Source organism: Scylla paramamosain, chromosome 7 (assembly GCF_035594125.1).
Source record: "Scylla paramamosain isolate STU-SP2022 chromosome 7, ASM3559412v1, whole genome shotgun sequence".
Classification (NCBI taxonomy): domain Eukaryota; kingdom Metazoa; phylum Arthropoda; class Malacostraca; order Decapoda; family Portunidae; genus Scylla; species Scylla paramamosain.
The window spans coordinates 8,065,001-8,082,500 of record NC_087157.1 but is presented as its reverse complement, the minus strand read 5'-3'; the positions used below and the strand labels follow the sequence as shown (position 1 = coordinate 8,082,500).

General features: G+C 43.8%; 2 protein-coding genes across 5 annotated transcripts in view; one reads left to right on the top strand and one right to left on the bottom strand.

The window, feature by feature from the left end:
• Window positions 1-17,500, bottom strand: part of LOC135101983 (uncharacterized) — a 64,775-nt gene that overhangs the window by 45,997 nt on the left and 1,278 nt on the right. The gene's annotated exons all lie outside the window — the stretch shown is intronic.
• Window positions 1-17,500, top strand: part of LOC135101984 (uncharacterized) — a 22,250-nt gene that overhangs the window by 4,181 nt on the left and 569 nt on the right. For all 3 annotated transcript variants that reach the window (XM_064006549.1, XM_064006550.1, XM_064006551.1), the window contains exons 3-8: window positions 9,758-9,957; window positions 10,883-11,051; window positions 13,000-13,188; window positions 14,432-14,673; window positions 15,871-16,077; window positions 17,136-17,336. In XM_064006549.1, coding sequence (XP_063862619.1) covers window positions 9,758-9,957; window positions 10,883-11,051; window positions 13,000-13,188; window positions 14,432-14,673; window positions 15,871-16,077; window positions 17,136-17,335 — 1,207 coding nt within the window. In that variant the 3' untranslated portion in view covers window position 17,336. The remainder of the gene's footprint in view (window positions 1-9,757; window positions 9,958-10,882; window positions 11,052-12,999; window positions 13,189-14,431; window positions 14,674-15,870; window positions 16,078-17,135; window positions 17,337-17,500) is intronic.

The window sequence follows — 17,500 nt, the reverse complement described above, 5'->3', positions numbered from 1 at the left end:
TGAAGGAACCAAGGTGAGTCGAGAAAACAAGGAATGTTGAGACGGAAAACAAGGAAGGAAGGAAATGGAAAACACTGAAATTAGGTAAAAGAAAGGAACAAGAAAGAAAAAGGAAAAGACAGAAAAAAAGAAAAGAATGAGAAAGAATGAGATGGAAATCAAGAAAAGAAAAAAGAAACTAAAAACAAGAAAAAAATGGAATGTAGGAGAAAAAGTAGAGAGAAACTTCCTTAATAGTTGAAACACAAAATCTTTAACATCGCAACCAAAGCTTCGTACCTTTTGCTCCGCCGCCTTTAGTCTTTCCCAGTAACTACTAAAAAATACTGATTTGAGTTTGGCTGGAACCAAGAGCGGGCAGGAAACAAAGAAAAACTGAGGACATCATGCATTGTACTCACACACATAAGCGTTTTTAACTGAATATGCAACACTATGCATGCAAACATAAGATGAAAAAAAAAGAAAAAGACACGTTCTATTGGTTCCATTCCGACCATTACATAATATTATCCTGGAATTTTGAGCGCAGCAGGTGAACACAAATCATAATGAGTGAAAACAAAGGGAACTCGATAATTAATGAAATGTAAATATTAAAGAGATTTGTGACAGTCCGGGACTGGGGTGCCATCGATCACTCATGGGCGTGAGTGGGAGGCACGCCTACATTCATAGCGAAAACCCGTCCTCACAGATAGATTGACTGATATATAGATGAATAGATAGATAGATAGATAGATATTTTATTGATCACGAAACACAGGTATTCATCATAATTCCAGTAACTAAGAATAATCGCTCTTACATTGAACACAAAACACAAATAGAACATGAGAATCATACAATACACAAAAATAAAATAAAATAAAATAAATAAATAAATAAAGAATAAATAAATAAAAAAAAGTAAATAAACAAATAAATAAAATTAAATTAAATTAAAGCAAGAGGGGTGTGGTGGTCAGCCCGCCCAGCCACCACGGGGTTCAGAAAGCCACCACTGACCCTAATGCTGGCTGCTACTCTGGCCAAATGGAGCAAGGAAGAAAACCTAGAAATAAACACCACTATCAACACCACTATTGACATGCCACTTGCGAGCACCAACAGAGGTTACGGCAATGTGGAGCATCACTGCGCATATATAACTGAATGTAGAAAATGAAGTGAGTTAATGAATGAATTAATCAATGAAAATATAATTAAGGGATTCACGACCGAAAGATTCAGCGTTTGAGTCGCCAATCGGACGGAAGAATGTGAGTGTCTTCTTCTAGTGCAGACTGTGTGTGTGTGTGTGTGTGTGTGTGTGTGTGTGTGTGTGTGTGTGTGTGTGTGTGTGTGTGTGTGTGTGTGTGTGTGTGTGTGTGTGTGTGTGTGTGTGTGTGTCTTTATTTCACTATAGTCTTGACCATCAGCTGTCATCCGCCATGAAAGAGCGTAGAATTCACACAGAACGAGCACATCTGGAGCCTCACACACACACACACACACACACACACACACACACACACACACACACACACACACCGCATCCCCTCGCTCGGTGCCACAGTAACCGCTCAGTGTCAGTGAATAAGTGAACATCGTCAGCGACTTGAGTGGGATTCGATACCCCTCCGTATGATAGGCGAGAACACTCATATCAAAACCAGGGCCAGAAGATATTAATCTTTTGATCCTGATCTGAAGAACGCAAAATGTACCCACGCGTAAACACTAACAGAAAATAGATATCTGTGCCCTGTCACGTGATAAACAGGAGATGTATACAACAAGCAATGTATACGAAAAAAAAAAGGTGAAACAAAATATGGAATTGTATCCCAATGACGTTAGATAACACAACAAAAAAATCCATTGTAAAAGAACAGTTCTCCTATTGACAAGAACTTGATACTGTTTTCTTTTCTCTCAGTATAATTTCAAAACGAAGAAAAATCACACCTATTTTCGTGCCAGGCTTAGACCAGCGCGAGGGCGAGAGGCGTCCAGAACAACACTCTGCTCACGTATCATTCAGGGAGGAAGGTACCGGCGCAGGGGAAGGGGAAGGGGAACACTGCACCACTTGCTGTAGAAATTCAATGAGTACAGAAGGTGGCACTGGCGGAGGTGAGAGTAACACCGATGGCTCTCTCTGTGGGCTGCCGAGGGGAAGCCCACTGCTCACCCTGCCCCTATCTGCCCCCAGCCCTGCCCACTGCCTGGCACCCTAGGGAACTTTGTTCATTATGGTCGACTCCCTGACACGTGCGGCGCCCCGGGGGATTGTTAATGGGTTAAGTGGTGTTGGCGCCTGGTTCCAGCTGCCGCCGTGTCTATATCCGCTGTCCCGCCATGACGCCCAAGGCAACTCGACGGCCCGCCACGCCCCTCACTAACACCGTTGTAAAGGGAGTGTGGAAGTAGGGAGGGCGGAGAATTAGATTTCTGGGCGAGAGAGAGAGAGAGAGAGAGAGAGAGAGAGAGAGAGAGAGAGAGAGAGAATTGGGGGGATGAATGAGGAGGAAAAGGAATAGGAGAACGAAGAAGAAAAGTATAAAACGGTGACAGGAATGAAGATTAATGAACCCATAACCACACATAACCTAACACGAGAGAGAGAGAGAGAGAGAGAGAGAGAGAGAGAGAGAGAGAGAGAGAGAGAGAGAGAGAGAGAGAGAGAGAGAGAGAGAGAGAGAGAGTAAATCAGGGTAAGGGTTACTAGTAAATCACTCAAGTTCTCCCCATAACACGCGCTCTCACGTCACCTGTGCAGCACCTTAATTAATCCCGCGCCCCTCAGGTTATCCGCGCCGCAGGGCCTCCACACCAGCACGCCCTTGCATTGTGTGAGGGCTGTTTCCATCACACACCTGTCTGTTTTCCCCCTTGACCTATTTCCTGCTCCTCTGCTTTATATATCATCTTCGCCCATCTCTTCCTCTCACTTTGTATAAACTTTCTTTGCATTACCTAATTTTGTATAGGCTTACTTTGTATAGTCTCTTTCTACAGGCCCACTTTCACAACAGGTACATGAGAAGAGGAGTTGTGTTAGCACGCCATCATTAACCATATTTGAGTTTGAGTGTTTAATTAAAGGTCATCTGCATTGGGTCGCTAAGATGAGGGATGTGTGTGTGTGTGTGTGTGTGTGTGTACGCTTCCACACAGACACACATACAATAGTAACATCTCATAACACCAAAGGGCAATACATAACACCATTTCTTATACATTTTCTCCTTTCATAATCCCACAATTCAAAAGCTAAGAGAATCAAGCACACAGTATCCCCTGCCTGCTGCTACACCTTCGTCCACCTAAGCAAGGACAAAGAAGTAAACAACGAAAGACTTATGGAGGTAAAGAGAGAGACATCTAGCGGAGTTTGTGTGAAGGCAGTCCCTGATTGCATTAAGAGATAATACAATATGAAAACATCAAGTCGGTATTGTAACAGGAAAAAAAAAAATATTCTGAATTTATTTATTAGTTTGTTTTTCTTTTTATTGCAGGTTTTAAGTTCAGGAACCAGTGGTTTTATTAGACTTGCCTGTGAGTTTCATTGTTTGGTTTGTTAGTTTGTTAATTGGTTAGGATTTTAAGTTTATTTTTCTTTTTACTTTTCATTGTTAGTGGTGCGTTGAAATTACACTTGAACGCTCTCATGCGCGGCGTCGAGTGGCAGGTGCGTCAACATTTTAATCGACGCTCAGGTGACGCAAATACCTCTGCACATCATAGGCAAAAGTAACAGAATGAAGTAAAGGAACCGCGTCACCGTCACGGGATGCTAGTAAAGATTATAGGTGATGGAATGCATGCTTAGGGGTGTTGGGTGCGAGTAGGATAGGCGGGAGGCACGGAAATAGAGGACGGAAGGGAAGAGACAAGGAGGGTGGGATGGAAAGAAAGGAAAGGGGAAATGAAGGGAGATTCAAGGATAGGGAGGAAAGAATAGAGGGAGGGAGGGTGGTTGAAGGGATGGAAGGATGGAAAAAAAGGGAAGAAAGAGGGAGAGATGAAGGATTCGAGAGGAGAGAAGAGGAAAGGAAGGGAGAGATGGAAGGTGATAAGGAAAGGGAAATGAGAGAGGTGGATGGAAAGAAAAGAAGAGAGAGAGAGGGGAATGGATGATGAGAAAGACAGGGAGAAGGGAGGGAGGGAGAATGAAAAGCGATAAGGGAAGGGAGAAGAAGAGACAGATAGACAGAGAGAAGATAAAAAAGGGAGGGAGAAATAGAGTAGGAGAGAAGGGAAGGGAGAAGGAAGGCTGGATGGATGGTCGAAGGGAGAGAGTGAAAGATGAACAGGAGACAAAAGAGAAGGATGAAGAGAATACGAATAGAGATGGAGAGATAAATGGGAAAAGCGGAAGAGGGAGGGAGGAAGGGAGGTATGGAAAGAGGAGGAGATGCAAGAGAGATATGGGGGGAGAAGAAAACAGGAAGGAAAAGAGGGAATGGATGAACAAATAAAAATGTTGGATTTTTTTTGGCGGTGGATGAATGGGGCACGGGAAAGAACAGCGGAACATTGCCTCCAAGACACATAAAGCCATAATAACAATTAATAACTCAATAAAAATAAACTAGAATTTATAAACTGAGAAACATCAAACGTGGAAAGAAAACATTTCAAATATACAAGAGAAAAAATAGCTAAATTAAATGGAGAATATATATATTTCTTTTTTAATTCCATTAATCGATATAAAAAAAAGTAATAAAATAAAATAAAATAAAAATCTTGACTCGTTCCATCTATTGTCAAATGAAAAATGCAAATAAGTTTTCAACATGGTGTTTTAGGAAAAATACAAACAAATACATGAGCGAGGACTGGCGGGAACAAGAAAATAAATCACGGTGGGACGGAAAGATAATTTGATGTCGCATAATTTCTCGTTTGCTGCGCTGGAATGCTGAATGTTTCCCTTTGACACACGCACGGAGGCGAATATGCATGATGAGTGGAATTATTACTCTTATTCACGAATCCTCTCAGCTTTTTAACTGCCAGATATGTGCAGGAGATTAAAGAACCCATGTCATATTGAGCAGAGTGTTTCAAGCTAATAAGAAAATAGATAAATAAATAAAACGAAGCTTTTATTTATTTATTTTTTTTCGGAAATGTCAATATGAACCATCTAATGAGCCCACACATAATTTTCCGTTCGATTTGTAGACATGAAATTCAGTGGACTTCGTGACATCACTTAATAGGACACCTGTATACACCGCTGTACAGAGAGAGATGGCAGTCTGTACTTACTTTCTCCGCAAGCATGCCTGACCCTGGCTTCTCACGCCCCAGAGCTTCCTTACTCTGTCGTTGCTCTCGTCGAGGCTTCCAAGTTCAAAAGAAAATAAAACTGGTCTTGAGAAGTGGTGGTTCAACCGATACAGTTTTATTGGAAGTTTGATAAGAGCCCGCCTACATTGGTAACTTTAATTATAGTTCAGTGCAATCTTGGGAGTCGAGAAATTTTCCGTATCCGTATTCATTCCTACTGGCTTGTCCATTTTCCTTCATTCGTGAATTCTCTGACCTTGAAATACGTCTGTTGTCAAGTTTTATAAGGAGACCGTCAACAGATCAGAGAAATGAGTGAAGGAAGATGCTCACACTGATGAAGATGTCGTGAGATGTTAACTCTTCTTTCACCGTGACTGTCCATCGCGATGCAGCTCAGCATAAAACAGACTTAAGACTCATTCTTTTTCGGAAAGCTTTCGATTTAGTACGCTCTTCATCCTACTAAGAATTCGATATGGCGCTCTCTTTAACTTTCAAAGCTTTTAATTTACCGACCTGATCCTTATACTAAATTTTTGTTTGAGGACTCGCCTGACCTTCACAAAGCTTGGATTAAGGACATTTGTGACTCTCTCTAAGCTTTCGATATAGCACCCTCTTAACCCGATAAACTTATTTTCTTTAATATATCGTGTAATATTTTTGCACATAAGAACATCAACACACAAGGAAATAAGGGAGGTCTACAACGTGGCAGTCCCTATATGAAACGTGCTTTTCTATTCCAATCTCTCATCCTCGTCGATAAATTTGTCTAATACACGTAAACAAATACATCACAATCTATCACAATAACATTTTTTCTTTAACTGAACATTTATTTTTTTTACTTATGTATTCATTTGTCTCTATCTAACTATTTATTTATTCGTTAATTTTAGCAGTTAAACACGTGCATCGTTCATTTTTCTTTATCTCCACGTGAACAAACACATCACATACCATCACAACTTATCAGGAATTACACTCACAAAAGTCAAAGGTAGAAAAAAAAAAAAAAATCATCACTGGCAGCATGATGTGAGCAAGTACCCCGAACCACGAAACAGAAAAAAAAAAAAGAACAAAAACAGTCAACAACAATGTCATGCACAGTCACCAAAAGTCACTCTGTATCTCATTCTCTTCAGTGTTCCCTGGGCCACACTCTTTGGGTACAGCAGTGCGGTGTGAGGTATCTTATCTATATCTTATCTGCATCTCTGAATGGCTCCCCAGAAGGTTATCTCGAGTGGCTTCCATTATTTGTGGCTCAGATTCATGTGGCTATTGTCATCTCGTCCTTATTTTCCCACGATACCAGTCTCTCTCTCTCTCTCTCTCTCTCTCTCTCTCTCTCTCTCTCTCTCTCTCTCTCTCTCTCTCTCTCTCTCTCTCTCTCTCAACTCCACACTCACGCAGTTAACAAAGAACTCAACAACTTAAGGATAAACAGCAAGATTGACGTCAGTTTAGGAAATTTTACTTCAGCGCAAGAAAATGACGTTCTGGAAAAGGCGGAGCGAATATTACGAGAAGCATTTGATAATACAGACTGGAGGCAGGAAGAACATGCAAGGCCAAGTGAAAAGAACGACAAGACGGGACGATTCAAGATTAGGATTCCTATTAGAAACCCCTTCACTGCTAGAAAAACATTCCCATTCAATACATATAACTTTCTAGACACTATTTTTGTCCTAAGCTCTCGTCTAGACTTCTGCAGCGTAAAGAGGCAAAATTAACCTTCACTTTTTCCCTCTTTTCTCTCTCCTACATCTCCACGTAAGCAATTTTCATAGTGCTAGGGAGGTTAATGAAGGGCGACTATAGCAGTAGAAGGGTTAATTAAAAAAGATAGGGGGACAGGATAGCGACGGATTTGACAGTGGCTTTGCATGAGAGGGTAGAGGACTTGAAACGTACACAGGGGACGAGCATCGAAACCGCCAAACAGAAGAGTTGCAGAAGAATTATCTGTGTGTGCTATAGATCAAGAACGTAATTATAAAGACTCAGGATATGTTGAAATAGTTAACTGTCCATCAAACTAACGACACTGAAGTTTTAAGAGAGAGAGAGAGAGAGAGAGAGAGAGAGAGACAGAGAGAGCACCCATATGGACGCAATCACCTAAGTAAGTGATCTGCTTCATGGTAAGCGATGGCACAAAGGAGGTTGAATTGCGATGCCTGAGTGGAAGAGCGGATTGACTTGACTAGGGAGAGAGAGAGTGTGATTGGATGGCAGAGGATGGCGGAAAAAGAGAAGGTTAACTCCGAATCAAGATGAAAGAAATGGTTAAATAAAGAGGAAATTTTACGTTTTGCAAGGATATTGATAGATATTTGGAATGGTGACGAATATTAAGAGAGTAGATCATGAATTTAAAAAGTGAGCTGGCTTTTTACACGTAAGGAAAAAAGACAACACCTGGTTTGCTACGTTTTCTTTTATATATTTCTTTTTAATGAATAATTTTTGCAGGTACTCGAAAAACCATCCATTCATTTACCCATCCATTCACACACTCATTGATCAGCTTGAAAATGAGTGTGTGTGTGTGTGTGTGTGTGTGTGTGTGTGTGTGTGTGTGTGTGTGTGTGTGTGTGTGTGTGTATTATTTCATCCACAAAAAAACAGACTTGCCTTTGCCGTCTTATTCACTTCTTACTGTCATTTTCCTTGCTTTTGTCTTTTATCATGAGGCTCATATTGCTGCAGAACTGTGTGTGTGTGTGTGTGTGTGTGTGTCTGTGTGTGTGTGTTGGTGAGTGGGTGGGTGGATGTGCGCACGCGTATCTGCTTGTGTAGTTTACTGTGCTTCCACCTCCTCCTCTCTCTCTCTCTCTCTCTCTCTCTCTCACTGATGGTACGTTCCGGCACAAAAGAAGACAGTCATTAGTAACAAAAGAACTAAAAGGAAGCAAGAAATGAAGAAGAAAAGACGAGAAAATAACGTAATAGCACGAGAGTTTCAGGAGTCAACAATAACCCCACCGATTCTTGTGTTTCTCTCCTTGCCGCGTCTTTGTGCGTCTGAAGTCTGAAGGCAGCGAGCAGAACCATATTGTCGTGACTGGCGGAACAATAAGGAGCTCTGGGATGGAAAAAGCACTCAACGCAAGAGGTGGGGAAGGATGAAGAAAGATTAATTGACCGTGAAGTTCAACGAGAAATTCTGTAATGCTTGCTATAAATGAGGAAGAAAAGTGGTAAGCTGCTGTGTAAAGTCACGGGCTCTCTCTCTCTCTCTCTCTCTCTCTCTCTCTCTCTCTCTCTCACGCATCCAATTTCTCTATCCACGGCCTCCCTTTTCGCAACTCTTTATTTCCTCCTCGTGATCCTTGTAATCCAGAGTGTTTCTATTCTGCATATACAGTAACTTCACCGGATTGTTTCCCATACACCTCCTTTCCCCTCTACAGAGCCTCCAGGCCCTCTCTTGCACCTCTGATCCTGAAATACTTCCTTTCTGGCCTTGCATCTTCTCCCCCTCTCTTCCCCTCGCGTGACGCTAAGCCATCATTTCCTCTCTCCTTCCTCCTCACTAACACCGACCATTTTTCTCCCTCTCGCCTTCCTACATGTTCCTCTTGCTTCATTTCGCACTTTACACGCACCGAACACCACATCACCTCTGCACGCGCGGCCCCGCTCACCTACCTAATCGCCGGATCATTAGCGCCAGGTAAGCAAGGGATCGTTTCGCTGAATTAGTTCGGGAGCATTTTCACGTGTACACTCTACGGCTCATTACTGCGCTCTTCCTTCAATATCTGGATGTAAATGGAGTGTTTTCAAGAAATATTCGCAAATAATGTGAGCTGATAGGATTGGTTCTGAGAGCAAACCCAACGGATGCCCGTTAATGTAGAGAATTGCTTGAAACCTTGGATAGTATTGGTTTTTTTATTTCATATTAATTTATTATTTGTTTACAGTGGCGCTTAGATTCAAGTTTACAAACTTACCTCTTATACGGTAATGATTTAATGTGCTTCTTTAATCAACTGTTAATTATGGGCGACAGAGATGAGTCAAAGTTTCTCTCTACTGCATGATGAGAAGTAAGTTCCTGCCTTCCTTGCGATATTCCTCTTTGCAAAGCTTATCCACATTACGATGAATGCTGCACCACGTAGAAAGATTCTATTGGAGAACCCGGCCAGACAGGCCACCCTGAACCGCCTCAGGCCAGGCCACGAACTGGATGCCCGAAATGCAAGAGGTTGGTACCGCTCATCCAGCGCCTTTTTTTTTTTTTTTCATTCCAGTGCACATTCTTCATTACTCTTTCCAAAAACCCTCCACTCTACTCCACTCCATCTCCTCCTTACGATTCTCCAATTCACATAATTCCACCTCCTCCCCACAACCCTCCACTTCACACCGCCCCAGCTCCTACCCGTTTCAGCAATGCTCATTGTCTTCCTCCCCATAACCCTTCACACTCACATTGCAGCGGCAAGGCGGAGACCCCAGCCACGCTTGCTGAGTCCGCGGATGGCTGCTTCAGGGACGACGAGAAAGATGAGACGTGCAGTGTGGACAGCGAGAAGCGTGCACACAAAGGCCTCTCGGTGGGCCTCGCCACCATGTTCCTCCTGGCCGAGATGGCGGGCGCGGGTCTCCTGAACGTGCCCAAGGCGGTGGCCAACGTAGGTACGTTGATGAGACCCAGTGATGTTAATTTGAGGAGAACATTGATGTTGACATTGTTACTGTTACTATTATAATTAATATTACTGCTGTTATTGTCGTTTCTACTATACTACTGTTGCTGCAGCTCAACTCTCCCTCTCCTTATCTTTCCAGCTGCTAACTCTATTAAAGAGATTTTATCCATGCATGTATAGGGTGAAGTAAAAAACTTTTTTGCCTCATCGAATCCTTTTCTCTCACCACGTGTCTTGAATCTCTCACTACTACAGCATTGTATTCCTTTCTATCTTCTGCTGTCATTCCCATGGTTACTGTTCTTCTCAACATGCTCATTGCGTGCCCTCCCCTCCCCACGGTTTCGCTACACAAAACTTTTTACTCTCGTCTATATTCTGCCCTTCTCCCTAATGCAAGAGTCAATCAGTATCTTCACTCTTTCATCCCTTTCACTGGTAAACTCTAGACATCTTTTCTTGTTTATATACGGTCCCTTTCCTACGACATTAACTGTTTCAAAAGACGAGTGCTCATAGCAAGACACTTGAAAAGAAAAAAAAAAAGAAAATAAATAGTATACTGGCCACCTGTTTGGTTTCTTATCCTACAGTTTCTTTTGGAAGAGGCATCATTAATTCAATTTAATTTTTTACCCATATTTATGTCCTTGTCTAGTCTCCTTCACATTAAAAAAATATATATATGGATAAAGATACATTCTGTTTCTGGATGGCTGGTCTTTATCTCAGTCGCTTCTAGCTAAGTATAATCTCCTGGCTGAATATAACCTTCCTCCTCTTTCCTCCATCCTCCTTACCTTTAACGAGCATCTCCAACCCTCTGCCTTTGACTTGCACGTGGGAGATGACACTTCTATTAATATGAGACAGACTCTGCTGTTGCTCCCTAACTCTGCAACCTCCTGCAGGGTGGGGGGGGTTGCCACTGATAGTGTTGCTGTGCCTGGCGGTGGGGTTCGCGGGCACACGGCTGGGGCTGTGCTGGGTGCTGCTGGAGGAGCGCTGGCCGGAGTACCGCGCGCCCTGCCGTCGCCCCTACCCGGCCATCGCACGCCGCGCCCTCGGCAAGGCGGGACAGTGAGTATCATGACGCGAGTGGTTTGGCTGCTGTTAGCACTTTACAGCATTTTTCCTCTAAAGGACAAATCAAGTCACAAACACTCTCGCAATCAGGAAACGCACCATGAATAAAAAAATGAATTTCAGAAACTCTGTCAACACACCTATACGCCCATACCCTTCACATTCCCTTTTTCGGTTCGTTATCGAGTCTTTTTTATGTAAGAGTGGCACTGGCCATGGGCAACAAAAACTTTCGACAAAGAGGTCAGAAGGATTATCGAGAAACGGAGGACAAGTGTCTTCAAACCTTGAAAGAGTTCAAGTCATAGGAAGGAGGAAATACAGAAGCAGGCACAGAGTTCCAGAGTAGCGGTAGAAGATAGCAAGAGATGCAACATTACGACAATGAGAGAGAGAGAGAGAGAGAGAGGGAGACAGGAGACAATTAGTTAGAGAAGAGGATATAAGAGAAAATGCTTTCGATTCCACCCTGTCTAAAAGAGCGGTATAAGTAGAATCTCGCCATCCCCCCCCTTACATGTGAAGCGTACTCCATGCATGGTCGGATAAGGAGCCGGTACAGAGATATCAATCTGGCCGGGGGGGGGGGGGGGTGAGAAAACTGGCGGAAAGGACTCAGAACACCTAACTTCATGGAAGCTGTTTTAACTAGAGATGAGATTTGAAGCTACTAGTTAAGATTATTAGTAAAGGAGAGACCGAGGATGTTCAATGTAGAAGAGGGGGCAGTTGAGTGTTATTGAAAAAGAGGGGATAGTTATCTGGAAGGTTGTACCGATAGATGGAGGAAATGAGTTTCTGAGGAACTGAACAATAGATAGTAAGTTTGCTCTGCCCCAGTCCGAAATCTTAGAGAGATCAGAAGTTATGCGTTTGTGGCTTCCCTGCGTGAAGTGTTTAATTCCTGGAAGGTTGGACATCTATGAAAAGACGTGGAAAAGTGCATGGTGGTATCATCAGCGTAGGAGTGGATAAGGCAAGAAGTTTGGTTAAGATCATTGTTGAACAACAAAAAGAGCGTGGATGGCAGGACAGAACCCTGACGAACACCACCATTAAGACTTTGGAGAGGAGCAGTGACCGTCTACCACAACAGCAATAGAATGGTCAGAAAGGAAACTTGAGATGAAGTTACAGAGAAAGGATATTTTGGAAATCAAAACTTTGTACCAGACTCTATCAGCAGCGAAAGTTTTGCCAAAATCATTAGAAGAGAATGACCTAGATTCAGTAAGGAAAGCCAGAAGATCACCAGTAGAGCGGCCTCGACGGATTTCATACTGGCGATCAGATAGAAGGTTGTGAAGTGATAGATGTTTATGAATCTTCCTGTTGAGGATCGATTAAAGAACTTTAAAGTGGCAGGATATTAAGCAATAGAACTTTCAGCAAAATGGAGGGGTAGATGTTGATAAATAGTACCATTTGTGGACCATCTCTTTGTCATGTATGGTACGATAGAGAGATGGTGTTATCATTTTCGTGAAGAAACAGAAAACATTTTATAAACTTTGTACTTTTCCTTTTAAATTGCCATGCGTCTCAAAGAGTTTCAAGGATTCGAACGTAATACAGCTGAACTTGGAGGCAACGTCCGACCTCTGCACTTTCTCTACCCACGAGCCACGCCTCTACCTCGCCCACCTAAGATCTGGTGATAAACTGTCTTGTCCCTTCCAAACGTCCACATCAGAATACTCAGGATTAGTTTCCGATTTCCTTTTACTATCAGCAATTCACCTGTTTATCTAATCTTGGTTTCGACCTCATAATTCAAACCATCTACTTTTTCTTGATGGTTCAAAGCCACCGATTTGTACAGGTGTAGTTCTGTCCCGCCTCTCTGTATCACGCACCTCATCCTACGTTCCATAACCTCAATGTCTCGTTAAAGCAACACATGAGTTCTCACACTGCTCAACCGCCTTCACACCTTCTGCAGGATAGTGGCCGAGGTGTCGATGGAAGTCACACTATTCGGGGCGGCCACAGTGTACCTCATGGTCTCTTCCCAGATTATTAACGACCTCCTGGGTTCTTTGGTCCCCTCCTTAAGCCAGTGTTCGTGGACTCTCATCCTGGGCGCGGTCCTGTGTCCCAGCACTTGGTTCAGCACCCCCAAAGATTTCTGGTAAGCCTATTATTATAATCTTCGCCTCTCCTTCACTTTCCTCCTTCCTCCTACGCCTCCCCCTGGGCCGCCCTACTCTCACGCCTCGTCACTCTCCATCCCAATAACATTAAGTCGCTTCTGTGCGTCCTCCTCCTCCCCTTCATCTTGGGTCTATCTTCCAGCTACTCAATACTGTCAATTAATCCATTTCGCCCCACCAGACTCTACTCATTTTCGTCTGTTTTCGTTAATTTCCAATATAGTACTTTTCACTTTTCTTTTCGGCTTCCTCCACAATCCTTCCCTACTTCATTCTACTCATATATCATCTGCTTCCTCCGAACGATCCTCCTCCTCCTTCTTCTTCTCCTCCTCCGCTGCCGCAGCCGCCTCCTTCTGGATTTCCCATTCAAGTCACAATCAACTACAAGGAACCAATAAAGTGAGTGATCAAACCATCGTGGCAGACTCCATAATTACTGGTCCCTGGGAGAGCCTGGGAGAGCAGCGGAGGGAAAGCACAGGAGAGGAGGGAGGGCGAGAGGGAAAGAGTGAGAAGATAGGTAAGGGGAGAAAAAAAGGAAGATGTGAAGGGAGGGAAAGGAAGAGTCACTGGAAGGGGAAGAGTTGAGTGACTGAAGGATGACAAATGACGGACTGGCGAGCGTCACGCAGGGCAGGTTGGCTTTGGACAGGCGCCTAATGAGGAAGGAGGCGATGTGTGTGTGTGTGTGTGTGTGTGTGTGTGTGTGTGTGTGTGTGTGTGTGTGTGTGTGTGTGTGTGTGTGTGTGTGTGTGTGTGTGTGTGTGTGTGTGTGTAGGTGTAGGGTGCCGGAATTCAGAAATCGGCAGTTTTTCTTTACTCGACGCATTTTGGAGATAACTGGATTTCACTGGGTCGGTTCATCTTTCTCTCTACAATTGAAGGTTTCTATACGATATCATGAGAACGATCATTTTTACAGTTTACAGATTTCTAGAGTACTAAGAGCCGTTCGGAGTCCGGTAATCAACTATTCCTCGCTAAAGTTGCTGTTATTACTTGAGTCTTGATGATCCTCTTGGGCTAACTGGTAATGCGTCAGACCCACGATGACCAAGAGTTCACGGAAGGTTGTTCAAATCCCAGGCTATGACTTTAAACTTTAGACAACTTAGCTGATCTTTAGATGAGCCTCTGTGTTTCCATGATGTTCCAGGAGGAGATCACAGCCCTATCTTACCTCTTCACCTTATCCCTAACTCATTTATTCCTAAACAGGGGGGCGCCGCTGTTCGCCATGACCGCTACACTGCTTGCCTGCCTGGTGGTGGTGGTGGAGGTGGTGTTAGAGAAGGGAGAACATGACCCGCCTGAATTCCCTGCCCCGACTTTCAACTCCTTCTTCCTGGGATTCAGTTCCATCCTCTTCGCTCTCGGTGGCTCCTCTATCTTCCCCACCATACAGAACGACATGAAGAACCGCGCCCAGTTCCCTGAGAGTGTCGTGATAACTTTCCTCTGTGAGTACTTGATGGGAAAGTGTCGAGGAGGATGTGGAAGAGAATGGAATAGGGGAAAGTAAAGTTGAGGAAGGTGTTTAGAATGATAAAGAACGGGTAGTAGTAGTAGTAGTAGTAGTAGTAGTAGCAAAGAAAGAAACCGTAGAATCTCATATTGTGTCGCCAGTACTGCATCTGTAAACTGTATCTCTCGAGGCTCATCACAACACTTCTATCTCTCTCCTCTTCATCAGCCTCTACACACCCACACCTCCCTCTGACCCACTTACTTCAGATTATCTATAATCTGAACTGGAAACTTCACATCTCATCTCTAGCTAAAACAGCTTCTATGAAGTTAGGTGTTCTGAGACGTCTCCGCCAGTTTTTCTCACCCCCTCAGCTGCTAACTCTGTACAAGGTCCTTATTCGTCCATGTATGGAGTATGCTTCACATGTCTTGGGGGGTTCCACTCATACCGCTCTTCTAGACAGGGTGGAATCAAAAGCTTTTCGTCTCATCAACTCCTCTCCTCTAACTGACTGTCTTCAGCCTCTCTCTCATCGCCGCAATGTTGCATCTCTATCTGTCTTCTACTGCTATTTTCATGCTAACTGCTCTTCTGACCTTGCTAACTGCATGTCTACCCTCCTCCCGCCGCCTCGCTGCACAAGACTTTCTTCTTTCTCTCACCCCTGTTCTATCCACCTCTCTAATGCCAGAGTTAACCAGTATTCTCAATCGTTCATCTCTTTCTCTGGTAAACTCTGGAACTCCCTGTCTGCTTCTGTATTTCCACCTTCCTATGACTTGAATTCCTTCAAGAGGGAGGTTTCAAGACACTTATCCTGCAATTTTTGACTACCGCTTTGAACCCTTTTCTGGGACTGGCAGCTCACTGAGCTTTTTTTTCTTTATTGGATTTTTGTTGCCCTTGGCCTACATAAAAAAAAAAAAAAAATCCTCCCTAATATTCTCGTTACCTCACGTATATAGCAATCTAGCCAGGTCCACCTCATCATACACACGAGTATGTTTCCTTGTTACTCAGTTCCCTCTTCACAGATATTACCTCCCTTCATTTACCCTCGTCAACACGACGCCTCACCTCATCCCCACATCCCCACATCTACACCATCGCTTTCCTCATCTTTCCTTCTAAATACAACTCAAAGAATAATAACACATGGCTATTTTTTTCTCACGTCCTTCGTCAGCGCTCCTTGCCATCTACCTGCCTCTCTGCGCCATCTGCTACGGGATTCTGGGCACCAACGGCACCCCTGAGAATATCATATCGGCAGTCAGCGGCCCGGCAGTGAAAGTGACGCAAGTGTTCCTCCTATGCCACTTCCTCTTTGCCTTCTCCATCGTCATCAACCCCATCAACCAGGCCATTGAGAATTACTTCAACGTGCCTAGCGGTGAGCAGTGAGAGGGTGAGGGAAGGTGACAAGCGTGATCATGCGACAACAACAAGAGCTACTCAATGACCAGTGGTAATGGAAAGCGTGCAGTTTCGGAACAAGAAAGGGACAGCCAGGCACCGAATCCACACGCCGGATGTGCTTTACTTCGAATTTTTATAATTTTGGTGTGAACATTTCATATAAACAAAAAATTGTATCTACTTTCAGGATGTGTTATCGATCATTCGTGTTCGATGGTCATAGTTTTGTTTAGGCTTCTTGGCTATGAAAAAAGCCGCACTGAGAAACAGACTAAGCACTTTTGGTAAAGGTGGTGGAAGGAGTAAAGGGGATAAGGTACTAAAACTGTTAAGGGAGAGTGTAGCGTGTGAAGGGGTGGGGCTGTTAAGAACTAATCTGGCAGCATGCGTGTTTTTCAGAGAAGCATGTCGAGCTGTGGAATATCCGAGGCAAAACAATAATTACAGGCCATTCCAATAGTCAGTAACGGAAGGTGTTGCCCGAAAACTTCTGGAAATTGAAACGAGGAAGCAAGTCAGATGCAGGTCAACCTTTTGTCACTAGAAAGAACGAGCTTCACAATTTATGAGGTCAACGTGCCAGCGATCGTGTGTGAGTGTGGACGTGCAGCTGAATTCTGCAGATTTTCGTAACATTTTCTTGCACAAGAAGCCTTGCTGAAAGGTGGACGTCCAGTCCGTGTGTGGCAGGAGAGAGAGAGAGAGAGAGGAGAGAGAGAGAGAGAGAGAGAGAGAGAGAGAGAGAGAGAGAGAGAGAGAGAGAGAGAGTGAGAGAGAGAGAGGAGAGAGAGAGAGAGAGAGGAGAGAGAGAGAGAGAGAGAGAGAGAGAGAGAGAGAGAGAGAGAGCGCCTCGAAATACTTCATTAGAGGAAAAAACAATGTTACACAAATGTAATAATTCCATTTATGAATTACGTACTTTTGAGGCGGACAGCTGAACATGAAGAAACGTATGTCATGAAGAGAAAGACAAGTAAGTCCATCCTGCCTGTCCGCCGCATGCCTAACACACCCTCACTGTCCCTTTCACAGACACCTTCAGCGTCAGGCGGGTGGTGGTGCGAAGCAGTATCATGGTGATGGAGGTCCTCGTCGGCTTCACCATTCCAGACTTTAGTAAGATCTTGGACTTGATCGGCGGCTCCACTGTTGCCCTCATGTCCTTCGTGCTGCCGCCCATCTGCTACCTGCGCCTCAGCGCTGTGTCAGGGGCCTCGACGGGCTGCCCTTAAGGTGAGACTTGTCATAATGATCGTTATGTAGTGATTGTTTCACACTTCTTTTAGAATTTTATCCTCCCCATCATCCTCTTGTCGACATTTTCAAGGTGTAACCACCAGTTAGGTCTTCCCGTCGTAATTATTCAAATATAAAGAAGCTAAAATCTCTTCAGTATA